The sequence below is a fragment of the Physella acuta genome, unplaced genomic scaffold, assembly GCF_028476545.2.
Source record: "Physella acuta isolate Inbredline_101_S28 unplaced genomic scaffold, ASM2847654v3 ptg000425l, whole genome shotgun sequence".
NCBI lineage: Eukaryota > Metazoa > Mollusca > Gastropoda > Physidae > Physella > Physella acuta.
In genome coordinates this window covers 4,056-24,034 of record NW_026731944.1, presented here as the reverse complement: position 1 = coordinate 24,034, position 19,979 = coordinate 4,056, and the positions used below count along the sequence as shown (strand labels likewise).

At 37.3% G+C, this 19,979-nt stretch overlaps 1 protein-coding gene across 1 annotated transcript in view; it reads right to left on the bottom strand.

Moving 5' to 3' along the window:
- LOC131942759 (synaptotagmin-15) overlaps positions 1 to 19,296 on the bottom strand; it is a gene marked incomplete at its 5' end in the record, with an annotated part of 87,493 nt that extends 68,197 nt beyond the window's left edge. Inside the window, 1 exon segment of the mRNA XM_059302681.1 lies at positions 19,142 to 19,296. Within this exon segment, the coding sequence (XP_059158664.1) occupies positions 19,142 to 19,296 (155 nt within the window).
- Between the last annotated feature and the right edge of the window lie 683 nt (positions 19,297 to 19,979).

Genomic DNA, 19,979 nt, shown 5'->3' with positions numbered 1-19,979 from the left:
TAAGTCATTATCCAGACGCAGATATTTATCTAAAGGAATTTAGAAATATTATTTTGTATTTTAGATTTTTTTTTCGGCATAGAATTATAGACATTGCAGGACAAAATAACTTCTACTAACTTACAAACCCAAGTCAAATGATTGGTTCATCTGCGTCATTTAAAATGTCAGCAAAATATTCGATTACAGTATACATTTCACACACGAAATACCGGCCTGAATATTGTAATGTTACCTCGACATGCTAATACCGCACGTCACTGAGTTGTGTAGAGGGGTTTTTATTTGTTTGTTGTTCGTCGCTACAACCGCCGTAACGGTGCTCTGCTACACAATGTCCTTAGGATTATGGCCGTCCTTGTATTGTATTACTTCAAGGAGGAATGTGTGTGTGTGGTGGGGGGGGGGTATTGTGATTGTAGCAATATTGTTATGAAGGAATGGCTGGTAGAGAGAGCAATGTATTTTGATTGCTGTTGTTTGGAATGCTGTCATATATACTTACATACTTACGCACACACACACTCATATATATATATATATATATATATATATATATATATATATATATATATATATATATATATATATATATATCCCCCAAAACGCTAAGTATTTCAGTCTGTATAGGAGACACCACCTAGTACCAGTGCTGGCGGCCAGGTTATTTAGCGCCCTCGGTAAAACTTCTTAAAAAGCCCCCTTTCACATACATTAATTACTAAAACATATGTATAAGAAAACAATTAATTAAAAGTGACATATTAATGTATTATTAATTGCATCCACGTTATCAAATTTTACTTGCCTCCTTCGTCTCAAAAGTTTGTACTAATTCCTACAATTCCAGTTTGCAAGCGTAATCACATTTTATTGAAATTGTTGCTATGTCCACGTGTTTACTTTGTACTTTATGACATAGCCCCCCCCCCCCCCCTTAGAAAATTTTAAGTGCCCCCCCCCCCTACCCTCCCGGGAGAAAAAAGTCTGTTAAAAAAAACACTGAAAAAAAAAGTTCTTGTAGTGTTGGACTCACTGCAGTCTTCCCAAGGTGCGGACCACAACGGATATTACCTTTTTTACTTTCTCGTATATACGAAGTATAGAGAAAGTCTTGTAATCGTGCAAAAAAAAAATCGAGATTTTTACAAATCTCGACGTTTTGCATCTCACTGATACGGAAAAACATAATTTTGCAATCTTGTCCGTATGTCTGTGTGTCTGTGTGTGTGTGTGTGTGTCCGTGTGTAAACACGATAACTTGAGTACCGTTACAGCTAGGTTGATGAAATTTCCTATATAAGTATTTAATCAAAATCGTAGATCCGTATCAACTTTTGAGCGATTTCCGATAACCGGAAGTGGTACTTTTCCTACTTTGAATTTTTCAAAAGCCTATAACTTGAGTACTATTTCAGATAGATAAATGAAATTTTACATGTAAGTAAAAGATCTATTTCTCTACCTTCTATTAAATTTTGAGTCATTTCCGTTGAGTGGAAGTAGTACTTTACGCTACTTCCGATTTCTCAAAAAACTAATGTAAATTTTAAAAGTAATAATAATATTGCGCACTATTATGCGCTTTTTTATTTCGCGTTCACTTGGTGTGCAATTAATTTGTCTACGAGATTTTATTCTATTTTTAAAACTTTAAGTATTTAAAATGGATTAAAAATCATGTCTATAGCCCGAGTTCCCATCCCCTGTTATTTTATATAAGAATATTCGAGAAAGTTTAGGGGAGATCACTCCCGGTTTATTTAAGCTTGACTGTCTTTAGTTGTAAAATGTCTATATTGTGTGATAATGTAACGATTTGTTGTTGTTGTTTTGTTTTGTTTTGTTTTTTTTGAAAAATAAAATGTTATACATATTATAGATTCCATCCTAAAATTGTTATATATGAATCCTTAAGGAGAGGGTGAAAAATATGAAAAGACAATTAGATGTTTAATTTACGATTAAGATTGTATGTCTACTAACATTAAGTTTAGTATTGCAATCTACAACGCTACTGATGTATTGTTTTTTAACTTGATAATGCTAAAAAAAACATACCAATCTATTTTTTTTTTAGAACTTAAGCTCTATATAATTTTTACAATAGCAAATAATAACTTAAAGTTGTATTTATATGTAAGCGGTCAACCTAAGGTGCTGGAATTTTAAATGATTGTACCGTTAAGCAACGAATTATCTCCCATTTGAAAATCCAAACACCAAATTTTTACTCAAGGGAAATAACTTTCACAAGAATAGCTAAATTAACCAAGTGTAATTAAAATATGATTGAAAAACACAATAAAACAATACATTTTATTACGTAACAATTATACAAAATCTTTTATATTACCTATGTAATCCTCTGAAAACAATATATTTTACAAATTGAATACTTAAATGTAATGTTGATTTGAAAGTCTAAAAACAGTAGCTTAATTATAACATACTTCTATTCAATTTTGATGACATACTTTACAGTTTATTATTAATCTAGATATAAAAACATTAAATTTTGGATCCCCTACATAAAGGGACGCATTTCAACAATATCAAACACGGTTAAATGATTCAGACAGCGATCGCATACTTTCCACAGTCCCCCCCCCCCCCCCACCTGCTCTACCTACTGACCTATAAAAACAGGCTGAAATCGGAGTTAACGGCCTATACGGCGCATAGCAAGTTACGTTACAAGGGACAGACTAAAGCTATGTTAGCCAATAGTCCAGTAGTTCTTCAGCTGGGTTCGATCGAACCCCAGGGGCTCGAAGAGTCAGTCTCAGGGGTTCGGCGGAGGTCAAGACACACACACACACACACACACACGACTTACATGATTCACGATCGTATTTTGACAAAACTATTAAGAAGGGTTTGGTGAGTGCGCATATGAATCTGATGGGGTTCGGGAACTCCAAAAAAAAAGGTTAAGAACCACTGCTCTCGTCTTATTTACACTAGATATTTAAAAGTTCATAAGATCTCTATTCATGAACTTTAATGTCACTTTACCCTTGCTCCCTATACGCAAAAGAAAAAAAAATAATTTTAAAAATCACAGTCTAAATAGAACTATTGAAATTGCATTGTAACATCCAACAACTTTTTAACAAACAAACAAAAAAAAAAAGAAACCACCCCCCCCCCCCCCCGCACATTTCTGATGACGTCATTGTGGTCTTTTAAAAATAAATTCTGGTGTACATTTCAACAGTACCCTCAGCTAAAAAAAAAACCAACTCCACAGATCCTAATTATTTTCGAGTTGTGTAATTATCTCTCTTGGTTTTTTTTCTCTTTCCAGAAACTGAAGTAGTTAAGGATTGGGTGAAGGGTGGGGGTGAGGGGGTGAGGGGGGTTAAAAACACACAAACAAGATTCCAGAAACTGGCCAGATTTCTAGCGTCTAACCAACGTTCTAGGAAACGAGTTATGCGTCCCCTGGGGAGGGGGGGGATCCAGGGGGGACGGGAAGTAGACCAATGACGTCACTGTGTTTATGTTGATTTTAGAAGGGGGATGAGGGGGGGGTCTGTCTTCTTAATAGCGCTTTTACGATAACCGACTATTAACATTTCAGATTTTGTTTTGTTGCATGAGCGATGTTTATTTTTTTTTTATCAATTCATAAAATCATCTGATTTGTGAGAAGAAAAGTAAATATCAACAAGAAAATATTCGTGTTGGTTTGCCGTACTCAAGTATTTGTGAATTAAAAATTTCACCGAAAAAACGATTTGTGAAATGCTCAGAATGAGGCTTCCGGCTAGAGGTTATGCTAGGCTTAGGAGGATGGTGTGGTGGGAGGGAGTATAATTGTTACCTCCAACGGTCCCGAGTTCGAACCCCGAGCAGGTTAGTTAACTGGGGGCAGCAGCTCATGTAGGAGGGATAACTCAAAAACTCAACACACAAAAAAAACAGCTGCCGCCTTGAAGATTGTTCTAGGGTGGACATAAGCTAGAGAAGCAATACCTGAAAGAAAAGCACGCTGAAGCATTTTTTCTTTCACCGACTTTGCCCCTCCCCCTCCCCCCCCCCCCCCCCCAACTTGTCCTCCCCTCTCAAACGAAGTTTAGGTTAGCATGTCGATCTTCCTGTGAAGTAGGCCGCTGACAATGTCATTAAACTTTTAGAGATCGAGGGTTCATTTTGCTTCAGAGGTCATCTCCTCATTTATTTTTACAGGTCAGTGGTCATCGAAACTTTTTTTTCCAGCTGTCAAAGGTCAGCTAAAGTTCACTTAAGAGGTCAAAGGTCATCTAAAGTTCACTTAAGAGGTCAAAGGTCATCTATGGCTTGTAACGTATGGCTGTGAGGTCATGTTAACGTGTCATTGTTCAGCTGGTCGATGGTGTCGTGAGACTAAGACGTGCTGCCGTGTTGGAGCCAGAGTTTTTCAGGCACCTTACCGTCTCCACCCCCCCCCCCCCCCCCCACACACACACACACAACGCATCACGTCCACCAGCCCATCCCCAGACGAATTTTTTTTTTAAATGTATGATTTATGTATAAATATATTTTTTTAATCCAGCGTCCGCCTACCCAACCCGGAACTTGTAACTACCATCTTCCCCCCTGGTGATAAAGGACGTGATTGTGGCGCTCTCTTTCAAATGAAACACAAAAAGTATCGGACAGTAAACAACAAGCTTATAAATCATTTGAAATAGAAGTAGTGAAAATAGTTTTTTTTTTTTAAGAGATCAGCCTTGTGGTAGGCCAAAAAACGTGACATACAATTTGTTGTTGCCTAATCACGTGATACACAACTTACCACCCTAATGACGTGATACACAAATTACCATCCTAATCACGTGATACACAACTTACCATCCTAATCACGTGATACACAACTTACCATCCTAATCACGTGCTACACAACTTGCCTTAGCCTAATCACGTGATACACAACTTACCACCCTAATCACGTGATACACGACTTACTAGCCCAATCACGTGATACACAACATACCGTAACTTAATCACGTGATACTCAACTTACTAGCCCAATCACGTGATACACAACTGTCCGTAGCCTCATCACGTGATACACAACTTACCGTCCTACTCATGTGATACACAACTTACTAGCCCAATCACGTGATACACAACTTACTAGCCCAATCACGTGATACACAGCTTACCACCCTAATCACGTGATACACGTATTGCTGACAACCTAATCATCTAATGGCCGCCTTCAGATCCCGCCCCTCCTAAACTTCCGCTTCCAAGTAACATATAATAAAGCTAATCTGTTTGAACTGGCTTTTCTTTTTATCTTGGAGGTTTTTTTTTTTAAATTGTCAACAACTGGAGAGGGTAATAAGCTATCAATTTGTTGATTTAAGTTCTTATGCTACGCCGAATAATAATACTCAAACTATAAATAATTATGGTAAATTAGTGGCAGGTTGAGAATCGATAAAAAGCTGAGTATCGATATACTTTAATGACGATGGGTTTTAAGCATCGTCCGAGTTGAGTATCGATGTTGAGATTTTGTTTAGGACGAAGAGGAGCGCATTAACATAGAGTTGGGTATCGATGAATGCTCGAGTATTGACTGATAGCTGAATACTGATTGATTATTGAGTATCGATTGTTAGTATAGTATCGACGGATAGGTGATTGTCGATGTAAGATGAGACGTGTTGAATACTTGGGTGTCGGTTGGTAAAATCGATGAGTTCAATGTTGATGGATAGTTGAGTATTGATGTAAGAGGAGTATCGATTAAAAGATGAGTCTCGATAGATAGTGAGTGTCGATAAAGAACTCAGTATCGATGTATAGTTAGTTAAAGTGTCATGAGTATCGATAAATAGTTAAGTATCGATTTATTGCTGAGTATCGATACATAGTAGAGTATTGATGGATATTTGAGTATCAATCAAGAGTTGAGAAGCGGAGGAGAAAAGAATCGAGATATAGTAGAGTATCGATTGGGCTATTGAGTATCGAGAAACAAAATATCGATGTCAAGTTTGGTATCGGTGGACTATTGAGTATCGAGAAAAAATGTCGATCTAAAGTTGAGTATCGGTGGAGACTGACCAATGACAACAAAAGCTGTGCACGATAGAGTGTCTATGGACTAGTGAGTATCGAGATAAAAAAATATCGATGTAAACTTGAGTATCGATGGACTATTAAGTATCGAAAAATTAAAGATGTAAAGTTGAGTATCGGAGGAGACTGACCAATGACAACAAAAGCTGTGCACGTTAGAGTATCGATAGACTAGTGAATATCGAGAGAAAAAATATCGATGTAAATTTGAGTATCGAGATAAAAAAAATATCGATGTCAAGTTGAGTATCGAGAGAAAAAACCTCGATGTAAAGTTGAGTATTGAGATAAAAAAAAATATCGATGTCAAGTTGAGTATCGATGGACTATAAAGTATCGAAAAAAATATTGATGTACAGTTGAGGATCGAGAGAACAAACCTCGATGTAAAGTTGAGTATCGAGAAAAAAAAATGTCAACGTAGAGTTGAGTATCGAGATTTTAAAAATATCGATGGAAAGTTGAGTATCGAGATGTAGAGTTGAGTATCGATGGACGATTAAGTATCAATAAAAAAATATCGATGTAAATTTGAGTATCGAGATATAAATATCGATGTAAAGTTAAGTATCGAGATTAAAGTAAAGTTGAGTATCGGAGGGGAATGACCAACGAGAACAAAAGCCGTGCACGTCCAGTCAAGAACCGACCCATCTCCAGGTGAAATTGGAGAAAACCTCGTTCTATTTTTAGCTCTGATTACACAATGTAAATAGAGGCGAGAGTCCCCGGGGAGGCGACTGTCGTCTGGGGCTTGTCCACGTCTGCTGTGCCGTGGTCATTTTCTAAATATTTTAACGTCTGCTCCATCATCTCTTTAACCGTGGGTCTGATAGGTTTTTTTTTGTTTGTTTTAAATCTATCGTCTGCTTGATGTTCAATAATTCTATTTTTTTTTTGTTTAGCTCTTTAACCGTGGGTCTGATAGTTTTTTTGTTTGTTTTAAATCTATCGTCTGCCTCATGTTCAATTTAGGACTACCAATAATTCCTTTTTTTTTGTACAACTCTTTAGCCGTATTTCTGATTTTATTTTTTTTAATTTTAAATGTATTATCTGCTTCATGTTTAATTTAAAACTACTTATAAATTATATTTTTTGTTCAGCTCTTTAACAGTATGTCTCTGTTTTATTCTTCTGCTTTAAGTTCTCTTTGAAAACTAGATCTGATTTTGTTTATTTACTTGCTTAATATAAACATATCATCTTGGATGATCTCCTAAATCCTTTTCACATCTAAAGGTACTTTCAATAATATATCTAGTTTTTTATTCACTTTAACTAAAATATCTAGTTTTTTGTTCACTTTTACTAAAATATCTAGTTTTTTTTTATTCACTTTAACTAAAATATCTAGTTTTTTATTCACTTTAACTAAAATACCTAGTTTTTTTATTCACTTGAAAATATTAAGTTTTTTATTTACTTTAACTAAAACAACTAGTTTTTTATTTACTTTAATTAAAATATCTAATTTTCGATTCACTTCAACTAAAATATCTAGTTTTTTATTCACTTTAACCAAAATTGTCTAGTTATTTATTCAATTTAACTTTAAAAAATTGGACTAATTCACTTCTCACGATTTTATTATCGTGTTGTGATTAGATAAATTATTATCTCCTCTCTATGAGTAAAGGGCAAATCGCAACTTCCTTTTTTCTACAAAACATAATGTCGTGCTCAATGCAATAGATGACGTCAGTTGTACGTCTGTAATAAATTTGTGTCACGTGATGGGGTCGCCTGCGCATGTCACAAAAATCGCGTGATGTCTCAGATGTGTGTTTAATCCCAGATAGTCAATACATCATAGTCTACACATCACATGACGTCATAGTCTACACATCACATGACATCATAGTCGACACATCACATGACATCATAGTCAACACATCACATGACATCATAGTCAACACATCACATGACATCATAGTCAACACATCACATGACATCATAGTCAATATATCAAAGACATATCATTATAGAAGACACATCATGTGAGATAAGTATGGATTGGACAATTTAATACCAAGTCCATTAGAATATAAAACAATCTTTAAAGTTAAAAATTAAACCCGTAAATGAAACACTACAACTGAAATAAGATTTTATAAAAGAAAGTTTGTAAAATAGACAGCAGTGAAAAAATCAATATCAGTAAGTTGGTAGAGCTAGGCAAAGAGTTACACATTAATAAAACCAGCGTGAATCGTACACAAAAAAACAGAAAACTAATCAACGATTTTTGTGCAAGCAATTTAGATTTTTCTTTTTCGACTTGTTTTTCGGATTTCTGTACAATCATTCTCAGATTGTTTAGATTAGAATCACATTTTGTACGTTAATCTGTCTCGTTAACTTTAGTTTTTACCGCTTTAGGTCATGTTTGTGTTCAATGTTTGTGGTCAATGTTTGCGGTCAATGTTTGTGGTCAATGTTTGTGGTCAATGTTTGTGGTCAATGTTTGTGGTCAATGTTTGTGGTCAACGTTTGTGGTCAATGTTTGTGGTCAATGATTGTGGTCAATGTTTGTGGTCAATGTTTGTGGTCAATGTTTGTGGTCAATGTTTGTGGTCAATAATTGTGGTCAATGTTTGTGGTCAATGTTTGTGGTCAATGTTTGTGGTCGTCAATGTTTGTGGTCAATGTTTGTGGTCAATGTTTGTGGTCAATGTTTGTGGTCAATGTTTGTGGTCAATGTTTGTGGTCAATGTTTGTGGTCAATGTTTGTGGTACATGATTGTGGTCAATGTTTGTCGTAATCTTTTGTCCTTATCATTTGTGGTCAATGTTTGTGGTCAATGTTTGTGTTCAATGTTTGTGTTCAATGTTTGCGGTCAATGTTTGTAGTCAATGTTTGAGTTTAGTTTTCTCTTGAACGCCTGTAGTTAATGTTTAACTGTAACATTTGGGTCAGTGTCTGTTGTCAACGTTTGCGGTCAATGTTTTTGGTCAATGTTTTGGTCAATAGTTGTGGTCAACGTTTGTGGTCAATGTTTTTGGTCAATGTTTTGGTCAATAGTTGTGGTCAATGTTTGTGGTCAATAATTGTGGTCAATGTTTACGGTCAATGTTTGTGGTCAATGTTTGTGGTCAATGTTTGTGGTCAATGTTTGTGGTCAATGTTTGTGGTCAATGTTTGTGGTCAATGTTTGTGGTCAATAATTGTGGTCAATGTTTACGGTCAATGTTTGTGGTCAATGTTTGTGGCCAATGTTTGTGGTCAATGTTTGTGGTCAATAATTGTGGTCAATGTTTACGGTCAATGTTTGTGGTCAATGTTTGTGGTCAATGTTTACGGTCAATGTTTGTGGTCAATGTTTTTGGTCAACTTCTGTGCTCAATGTTTGTGGCCAATGTTTGTGGCCCATGTTTACGGTCAATGTTTGTGGTCAATGTTTGTGGTCAATGTTTGTGGTCAATGTTTGTGGTCAATGTTTGTGGTCAATGTTTGTGGTCAATGTTTGTGGTCAATGTTTGTGGTCAATGTTTGTGGTCAATGTTTGTGGTACATGTTTGTGGTCCATGATTGTGGTCCATGATTGTGGTCAATGTTTGTCGTAATCTTTTGTCCTTATCGTTTGTGGTCAATGTTTGTGGTCAATGTTTGTGTTCAATGTTTGTGTTCAATATTTGCGGTCAATGTTTGTAGTCAATGTTTGTGTTTAGTTTTCTCTTGAACGCCTGTAGTTAATGTTTAACTGTAACATTTGGGTCAGTGTCTGTTGTCAACGTTTGCGGTCAATGTTTTTGGTCAATGTTTTGGTCAATAGTTGTGGTCAATGTTTGTGGTCAATGTTTGTGGTCAATGTTTGTGGTCAATGTTTGTGGTCAATGTTTGTGGTCAATGTTTGTGGTCAATGTTTGTGGTCAATGTTTGTGGTCAATGTTTGTGGTCAATGTTTGTGGTCAATGTTTGTGGTCAATGTTTGTGGTCAACGTTTGTGGTACATGTTTGTAGTCCATGTTTGCGGTCAATGTTTGTAGTCCATGTTTGCGGTCAATGTTTTTGGTCAATGTTTGCGGTCAATGTTTGCGGTCAATGTTTGTGTTCAATGTTTGTGGTCAATGTTTGTAGTCCATGTTTGCGGTCAATGTTTGCGGTCAATGTTTGTGGTCAATGTTTGTGGTACATGTTTGTAGTCCATGTTTGCGGTCAATGTTTGTAGTCAATGTTTGCGGTTAATGTTCGTCGTCAATGTTTCTGGTCAATATTTGTTAACTTTTGTTCGTGTCATGGGGTCGGCGTGGTCGAGTCGGTAAAGCTCATGGTTGCTAAACCGAAAAGTCTCGAGTTCGAACCCTCGGGCAGATGAGGCTCGACAGCTAGGGACAGCCACTACTCTAGGAGAGACAACTCCAAAATCAAACAACTGCTGCCTTGTAGTTTGTTCTTGGTTGGACAAAGGCTATGGCAATTCAAAACTCTGGCAACTGCATGGAAAACTGTGAGTAATCTTTGTGACAGACAGATGAGCTATCAGATGAGCTATCTGTCACCCTTTGAATTATCTTTTGACAGATGACCGAGCTATTAAATGTTGAACCATCACATCAGATAATGTGTGGCCATCTGTCAAAGTCCAAACATGGTGAATGCCGCGATACTTGTTAGTTAAAAATAATCAGGCAATACGTCTTCATTACCATTCTGTTGTTGTTGTTGTTGTTTTATTTCAACTGAATGAGGTTGTCATTGTTTCAACACAACACATCCATGCATTGTTGTGGTGAGATTGGGTTTCAACTGTAAACACAATAAACACAACACAGTCATACATTCTTTTGATCAGAGTGGGTAGCGACTGTAAACACAATAAACACCACACAACACTCTTTTGATCAGAGAGGATAGCAAAAGTCAACACAATAAACACAACACATCCATTCGTTGTTGTGGTGAGATTGGGTTTCAACTGTAAACACAATAAACACAACACATCCATTCATTGTTGTGGTGGGATTAGGTTTCAACTGTAAACACAATAAACACAACACATCCATTCATTGTTGTGGTGAGATTGGGTTTCAACTGTAAACACAATAAACACAACACATCCATTCATTGTTGTGGTGAGATTGGGTTTCAACTGTAAACACAATAAACACATAACACAACACAGTCATACATTCTTTTGATCAGAGTGGGTAGCGACTGTAAACACAATAAACACAACACAACACAGCCATACATTGCTGTGGTCAGAGTGGGGCCCGACATTAAAAACAATAAAACAGCAGTTGACTTCACCTCGTTACAAAATCGATAATGCGACGTCATGTTCTGAAGCGCCGGTACCGAAGTATCTGACAAATACCTATAGGCTACAGGCTGAAGGCATAGTCGCGTCTAATAACGCTTTTTTTTTTAATTTAAAAAAAAACGGGAGTAGTCTCCCCTAAACTTTTTCGTACATACATTTTTTAAATAGAATAGTATTGCGTAGAAAAAAGAATAGCACACCAACTGAACGTAGAAAATGAGTGAATAATACAGTGAAAAATGAGTGCTTTATAAAGGAAACATTGATTAACTTTTAGAAATTAACTAAATATCTAATTTGGCCAAACTATAATGTCTAGCAGGGGTCTGCAACCTTTTAATACGCAAGAGCCAAAAGTTACAAGTTACAAAATTTCCCAGTTTTTAAAGAGCCACAACATTTTTAATTTAAATATTTGGTGTTCGATTAGAATTATGTAAATAAGTTTGATTTGTTATTTAAAATAAATAGCTTTAAATATGAAATAATATTTATTCATATCAAAGCATAGACATGTTTGGCCAGAATAGTAAAATTAGTAATCAAATAATATAAATCTAGGACCATCTCACTCCACTTTAGAAGCTGTGAATATTTTTTTTATTTTTTTCTTTACGGATATCACCGGCTCAGGAGGTGTCTCCCATTAGCCAGTCAGGCCTCAACACGGCAAACGCCGACTAACAGGCTTGGATATCGGTTAGAATAACTTGCATCGTACGCTTCTATCCTTTGGTTCTCATAAGGCTTATCTCCCATCCCACTGAACGCAGGGTAAACTCGTACCCCACCGTCCGGTAAAAATAAAATTATATAATTATTAGTATTTGTGCATTTGATCTGGACATCAATAGAGCCGCATGCGGCTCGCGAGCCGCAGGTTGCCGACCCCTAGTCTAGACTTACGTGAAAAGTTTTGAAAAAAACGATCCGGTAGAAGCTATCTTTTTCAGAAACGCAAATCGCGTGAAGTAATACTTCCGTTCACCGGAACTCATTCAAAATTCGAGAGGATAAGATCTAATAACTATGTTTAAAATTTCGTTCACATCACTGATACAGCACTCAAGTAAAAAAGTAAATGTCGTTTTTTTTTCTCTATCTCGTATACGAATTATAGAGAAAGTATTGTAATCGTGCAAAAAAATATAAAAATCGAGATTTTGATCGAGATTTTTATTAATAAGGACTTTTTACATTTCCCCATAGTTGGAAAAAGTTTTGCAATTTTGTCTGTGCGTCTGTCTGTGTGTCGCTATGACGTCATCGGCATCACGTCATCAACATTACCATCGAGGCTCACAAAAGCGTTACTCAAATCACCAACATCAGCAACATCAGCAACATCAGCAACATCACCAACATCACCAACATCACCAACATCACCAACATCACCAACGTCACCAACATCACCAACATCACCAACATCACCAACATCAGCAACATCACCAACATCACCAACATCACCAACATCACCAACATCACCAACGTCACCAACATCACCAACATCACCAACATCACCAACATCACCAACATCACCAACATCACCAACATCACCAACGTCACCAACATCACCAACGTCACCAACATCACCAACATCACCAACATCACCAACGTCACCAACATCACCAACATCACCAACATCACCAACATCACCAACATCACCAACATCACCAATATCACCAACATCACCAACATCACCAACATCACCAACATCACCAACATCAGCAACATCAGCAACATCAGCAACATCACCAACATCACCAACGTCACCAACATCACCAACATCACCAACATCACCAACATCACCAACATCACCAATATCACCAACATCACCAACATCACCAACGTCACCAACATCACCAACATCACCAACATCACCAACATCACCAACATCACCAACATCACCAACATCACCAACATCACCAACATCACCAACGTCACCAACATCACCAACATCACCAACATCACCAATATCACCAACATCACCAACATCACCAACATCACCAACATCACCAACATCACCAACATCACCAACGTCACCAACATCACCAACATCACCAACATCACCAACATCACCAATATCACCAACATCACCAACGTCACCAACATCACCAACATCACCAACATCACCAACATCACCAACATCACCAACATCACCAACGTCACCAACATCACCAACATCACCAACATCACCAACATCACCAACGTCACCAACATCACCAACATCACCAACATCACCAACATCACCAACATCACCAACATCACCAACATCACCAACATCACCAACATCACCAACATCACCAATATCACCAACATCACCAACATCACCAACATCACCAACATCACCAATATCACCAACATCACCAACGTCACCAACATCAACAACATCACCAACATCACCAACATCACCAACATCACCAACATCACCAACGTCACCAACATCACCAACATCACCAACATCACCAACATCACCAACATCACCAACATCACCAACATCACCAACATCACCAACATCACCAACATCACCAATATCCTTACACTCTGCGGGGCTTAAGCTGTCCGTGACCTATGCTCTACTTCACTTTTAATCTATCCTCCTCCCCCATCCCTCCCCTTCCATTTACCCTCCTCCATTTACCCTCCCCCATTGTCCCTCCCCCATTTAACTAAGTCGAGACGAGTCGAGGATTAGATAGACTAACAGGACCAGGATAATGAACTTAAACTCTTAAGGAAGGAGACGCTGTACACAGCCGACTCCCACGAGATTACGTCAACGGTAGGTTCGTATTGATTAGCCGTACCTATTTATTCCGTTGGGATTAAGGTTAAGGTGTAGTGGAATGGAGTGTACTGCAAGTGTCGTTGTCGCTGAGTCGGTCTGGTTAATCGATGGGTACCGTGAGGTTGTGGTTACAAACATGCAAACATACAAATATACAAATATACAGCCATGCATACATATACACAGCCATACATACATAGACACAGACAGACAAACATACAAACATACAAACATACAAATATACAGCCATACATACATACACACATCCATACATACATACATAGACACAGACAGACAAACATACAAATGTACAGCCATGCATACACACACACAGCCATACATATATAGACACAGACAGACAAACATACATACATACATGCAAACAGGCAAAATCACATACATACCTATACACAGCCAAACATACATGCACATAGACAAAGCCAAACAGTCAACATACAAACATACACACATAAACAATCAAATATACAAAAGCCAAAAAAAACACCAAAAAGTAAACGATCAAGCGATTAAGCATACAAACACAGTCAGCCATATAAACACACATACATATAATCAAACATAGAAATACACACACAAACAATCACACATTCAAACTAACACACACTCACACACATAATCAAACACGTTCACACAAAAATCAAACACACACTCGCATGTACAAAAACACACCAAAAAGTAAACATGCAAAACACACACACACACACACAAACCTACGCACAAACTCAATAACAGACCGACACAAAATCACAAATACAAACAGCAAGCTATCATACATACAAAACACACACACACAAACCTGCACAAAAACACATACACTTAAACCTATACATAAAAAACACAAACACAAACATGGAAGAAAAAAATTGTTAACAAACCCACAAACAAACAAACATAAAGGCTGGAGTTAACGAGGGTTAATAAATAGGCCGTACTCTCCTACCCCGTGACTTAATGGTTTTATTCCACATGATTAATGCCTTTTGCATCCATACACAAACAAAAGCCATAAAAAGGAGGTCGGTTCATTTACTCTGGCCAGATTTCTTTCAGTCGAGAAGCCAAGTATAGATACAACACTTGCCACATGGTCCGGTAACTGACTTGACCTCATTAACGTGTTAACACAGTATCCAGCCAGCTCTGATGGGCAACTGAGTTAAATAAGGGGAAGTAAACGCGGCTGGACAGGATACTGACCACTCACACACAAGACGCAAGTCACATGACTTCTTTATCGGACCCTTTAGACCACAGTTTCTAAAAGTTTTATGACTACTTTAATTACCCTATTAGCCATGTTTTTTAAAAAAAAAATTGGAAATTTGTTGAGCCGAATAATCACAGCGTTATTTTTTTCACTCACTTTCTAGAATTCGCGTCTTAAGCACGTACGCTATACGGATTAGCTGAATTAGACTGAAGCTTTTGAGGGTTCTTCACACCAAAAAAAACACTAAGTAAGAAACATAGGTTCGTTTTTACAACCGACCAGCCGTTTCTTCTTCCTTTTTCGTTCTAAATTCTAGTGTTGAAAGCAATTCTTTCCTAGTTGAGCTGCTGACCCCAGCTATCGAGCCTCATGTGCCAGGGGGGTTCGAACACGGGTCTTTTCGGTTTAGCAACCACGCCGACCTCCCGATCGGCCACTTGAAATTGGTGGGTTGTTTTTTGTTTTTTTTTTTATTATTTTCGTTGTTGTTGTTGTTTTTGTTTGTTTGTTTTTGTTAGTTTGTTGCTGTTTTTTTTTGACAAAAGATAGGTTAGAGTTGACGGCATGAATCTTCATAGTTAGTCTAGTGTGGTGAACACTAGGTCAAATCTTTCCCGACTAGAACCAGACACCCGTCATACGCTAGATGCCTTCTGAGACCATCATACAGACTAAAGCGCGTGAATCGAATTCGAGGCTTTCTGGTTCGCTCTTCCTATTCGATTCATCCAATCCATACTATAAACAAGTAAGTTACTGTTTCTTCTTCAGAAAAGTTTGAATAAACGTCTTTGTATATTAGCCGAGTACTGATTTAAATTTCCTAGCTCTACAAGAACAGAGTTTTATGAATGCAGAACGCCTTATCCATAGTGCTAAACCAGTGGCTTTATATACATACGGCTATAGAAGTATGGCTATATAGTAGTGCTGAGCATTACGCTTATAGCTTTATATACTTAGGGCTATATAAATATTGCTATATAGTAGTGCTAAGTACTTGGCGCCACAGGCATTGTGCTACATACTAAGTGCTACATAGCACTTTATACTTAGGACTGTACATTTGGTGCATAGCACCACATACACAGTGCTACATACATAGCACTACGCAATTATAGCTATATACGTAATGGTACATACGTAGCGCTACTAATATAGTAAAACATACTTAGCGCTACAAAATAATCGCTACATACATAATGCTACATCCCTAGTACCACCTACATAGTACCTCATACATAACAGCACATACACATCACTACATACATAATACTACTTACATAATGCTACATCCATAGTATCACATACATGCCACCACATACACACCACATACCCATCACTACACACATAATGCTAGTGTTTTCTTCCCTGTCTATTTCTTAAAACTCCCACAATAGAAAATTTAATGCCGTGAGCCGTGAGCATTTCTATTAGATTATTTTTATTGGCGTATTTTTTTTTTCCAACAAAGTCTGCACGCCGAACCAGGATTTGTTGTGTTTGTATAATTGAATGGAAAATACTCAAGGAGAGTGGGTGTTGAGGGGAAGGTGAGAAAGTGACGTCTTGAAGCAGACGTGAAAGGAAAAAAAAAATATTTCAAAGCTCAACACGGAGGACACGTTTGTTGAGCGTTACGCAACGTATGAGAAATGTCTTGTGGGATTGATGGTGGTCGTTTTCGTGAATACTGTTGCTGGGTTACATTACAGTAGTGGGATGGCGTGGTCTGGTAGTAGAGCGTTCAACTGCTAACCCAAAGGTTTGGGTTCAGATCTTGAATACCCGGTTATAACGGGTAAGTGACTCACGTTAGGGGAAAGTAAGGGCGGCTGGGCATAGTGCTGGTATGCTGATTTAGATGCCGTGGTTAAGAAATAGGGGAACTCTGTTTCATTTGACCTATGGATCGCCAGGTCCGAAAGGGAAACTTAACTAAGAAATTATTTTAAAATAAAAGCGGGAGTGATCTCCCAAATACAATCAAGTCAAAGTACTTACATTAACAGCCAATAGAATAAGTATGATGTGTAGTTTTTACTTTCTTGTATACAGAATATAAAGGAAGTATTTTAATAGTGCTGAATAATTAACAGATACGTTGACAGTTGTCGACATTTAACATTTAACATTGCCTTACTTTATCGTATACGGAATTTAAAGGATGTATTGTAATTGTGCGAAAATCTAAATGAAAATCTTGACGCTTTACATAAATAGTTTTTCAATCCTTCCGTAGGTACGATGAATTCAGTTAGGTTGACGAATTTTCATATATAAGATCTTATGCTTCAATGACTCTCGAATTTTGATTGATCTACAATGTCCGGAAGTGGTACTTTACTCTATTTTCGTTTTCTAAAACACCGATAACATAAGTAACAGTTCAGTAAGCTATAAGATCTTATTATCTTGATTTTACCGAATTTTGAGAGATTTTCGGTGATCGGAAGTAGTCTCTGGCGCAATTTCCGATTTATCAAATGATTTCTCTTCTACGGGACCGACGTGTTTCACAAGTTTTCGCAGGTCAAGACTTAATCACAATGCACTTTGACACAAAATGTGAATTAATTAGATCTGTAATAATTAACTTTTTAAAAATGTATCAATGTTTCCTTTATATACTAATTTTCCGCTATGGTATGCACACTTCGTTTGTGTTCAGTTTGGTGTATAATTTTTTTTTCGTTTTGGCTCTAATCTATTTCTACAAATTTAAGTATTAAAAAATTAATAAAATCATTTAATTTGCCACCACCCCCTCCCCCACCTTACTGTTATATGACCATATACGAGAAAATTTAGGGGAGATCACTCACGCTTTATTTAAAAATAATCACCCTACTCTCATACTTGAGACCTATTTCAAGGACGACCTTTACATCGTTTTTTTTCCTCCTTTCGATGTCAGTATGTAGACAATTATTTTCTCGTTTCTAGCCACTCTATCACTGGGAGTTACTTCCCCTTTAATGGTCAGTCCAATAACCCGCCCTCTCGTGACAACAATTATTCACCGAGTTATGCTACAGAGCTCCTCTTCAAACTAGTTTTTTTAAGGGTTTGTCGGCTCTCAGAAATATACTAATCCCTTCATTAAAAGGGCCAGCTTATGAAAACGTGAGTTGTGTTCACAACTCGGCTATGTATTGTGTAGGAATCTGTGTATGGACAGTGAAGTGTTGAATAAACAACGTTGCAAGGTTTCTATGGAAACATTGTTGATGTTATAGAGAGCATTCAAACGGCGGAGTATTTTGGAAACAAATTTTCTTACATTTTACAAACTGTTGGTTTATGTTTTGGTGTGTTCTTGTATTGTTATTTTCTATAACTTTGTTTCAATGTTGTTTTTACGAAAAGGAGTTTTGGGAAATAGAAGGCGGGGAGTATTTTATTAATTTAAAGTTAAATAAACATGTAATATATTTTTGAGTGTATATATATATATATATATATATATATATATATATATATATATATATATATATATATATATATATATATATATATATATATATACATATATATATATATATATATATATATATATATATATATATATATATATATATATGTATCTTATATATAAATAGCTTATATATAAATAGCTTTTATATATAAATTGCTTATATATATATATATATATATATATATATATATATATATATATATATATATATATATATAAATTGCTTATATATATATATATATATATATATAAAGTGAAATATATCAACAAGAGCATTTGGAGAGAGCCCCTACCTGGTATCTCAACAGACGGCCGTTTTCCCGTGGGAGAGCCAGGCTCGGACTTGGCCGTTGGGTCATCCAACGAGTGGTACTCGGCTTTCTTCAAAGCACTCCTGGCACCGGCGCTGTGTGGGGAGGCTGGCACGGTGAAGGGGATCTGCTGGAGGCTGGAAGGGAAAACAATGAGGGACAGGTAACGTCTGAACACCGGTCGCTCCTTGGGTGTCGCAGACTTTCGTCCAGGGAGGTTCGGAAGTTGCGGGAATGTTCCGGAAGGAGTGTCGGTGGGTGTGGTTTTCGGGGAGGTGGAGTGGGAGGAGGAGGTGGAGGAAGAGGCGGAGGAAGGTTTTGAATCCGCGGTGGATTTTCCGAGAAGTTTGGAGTGGAGGAGATGAACCAACCCATGTCGGAGTTTGTCCGCGCTGCCGAAAATTCCGGCGGAGGTGGGGAGGGTGTTCCCCGGAGGAGGGTAGGTGTTGGAGTGCAGGGAGGACATAGAGGACGAGGTCCTGTGCTCCGAGGACACGGATTTCTCGTCGTTGTCCATGGTGGCGCAGCGGCGTAAGGTGGCGAATGAGAAGATGGGGGTGGTGGGGGAGGCGGCTTGCGGACTAGCCATACCCTGGCGTCGATCCTCCATCCACGAAATCAACCAAAAAAAAATTAAAAATCTGTCAACACATGACAATGTATGAAGCTTCCATTCACAGCCTAGATGCGCATCGCGCAAGCAATCAATACTAATTAAAATGGTTTATCTCTTCAATTATTCACACAATATTTCTGTTTTTTAATTCCTTGCTTACATTGCCACGTCTAGTATTTAACTTAAGAATATTTACGAACATAA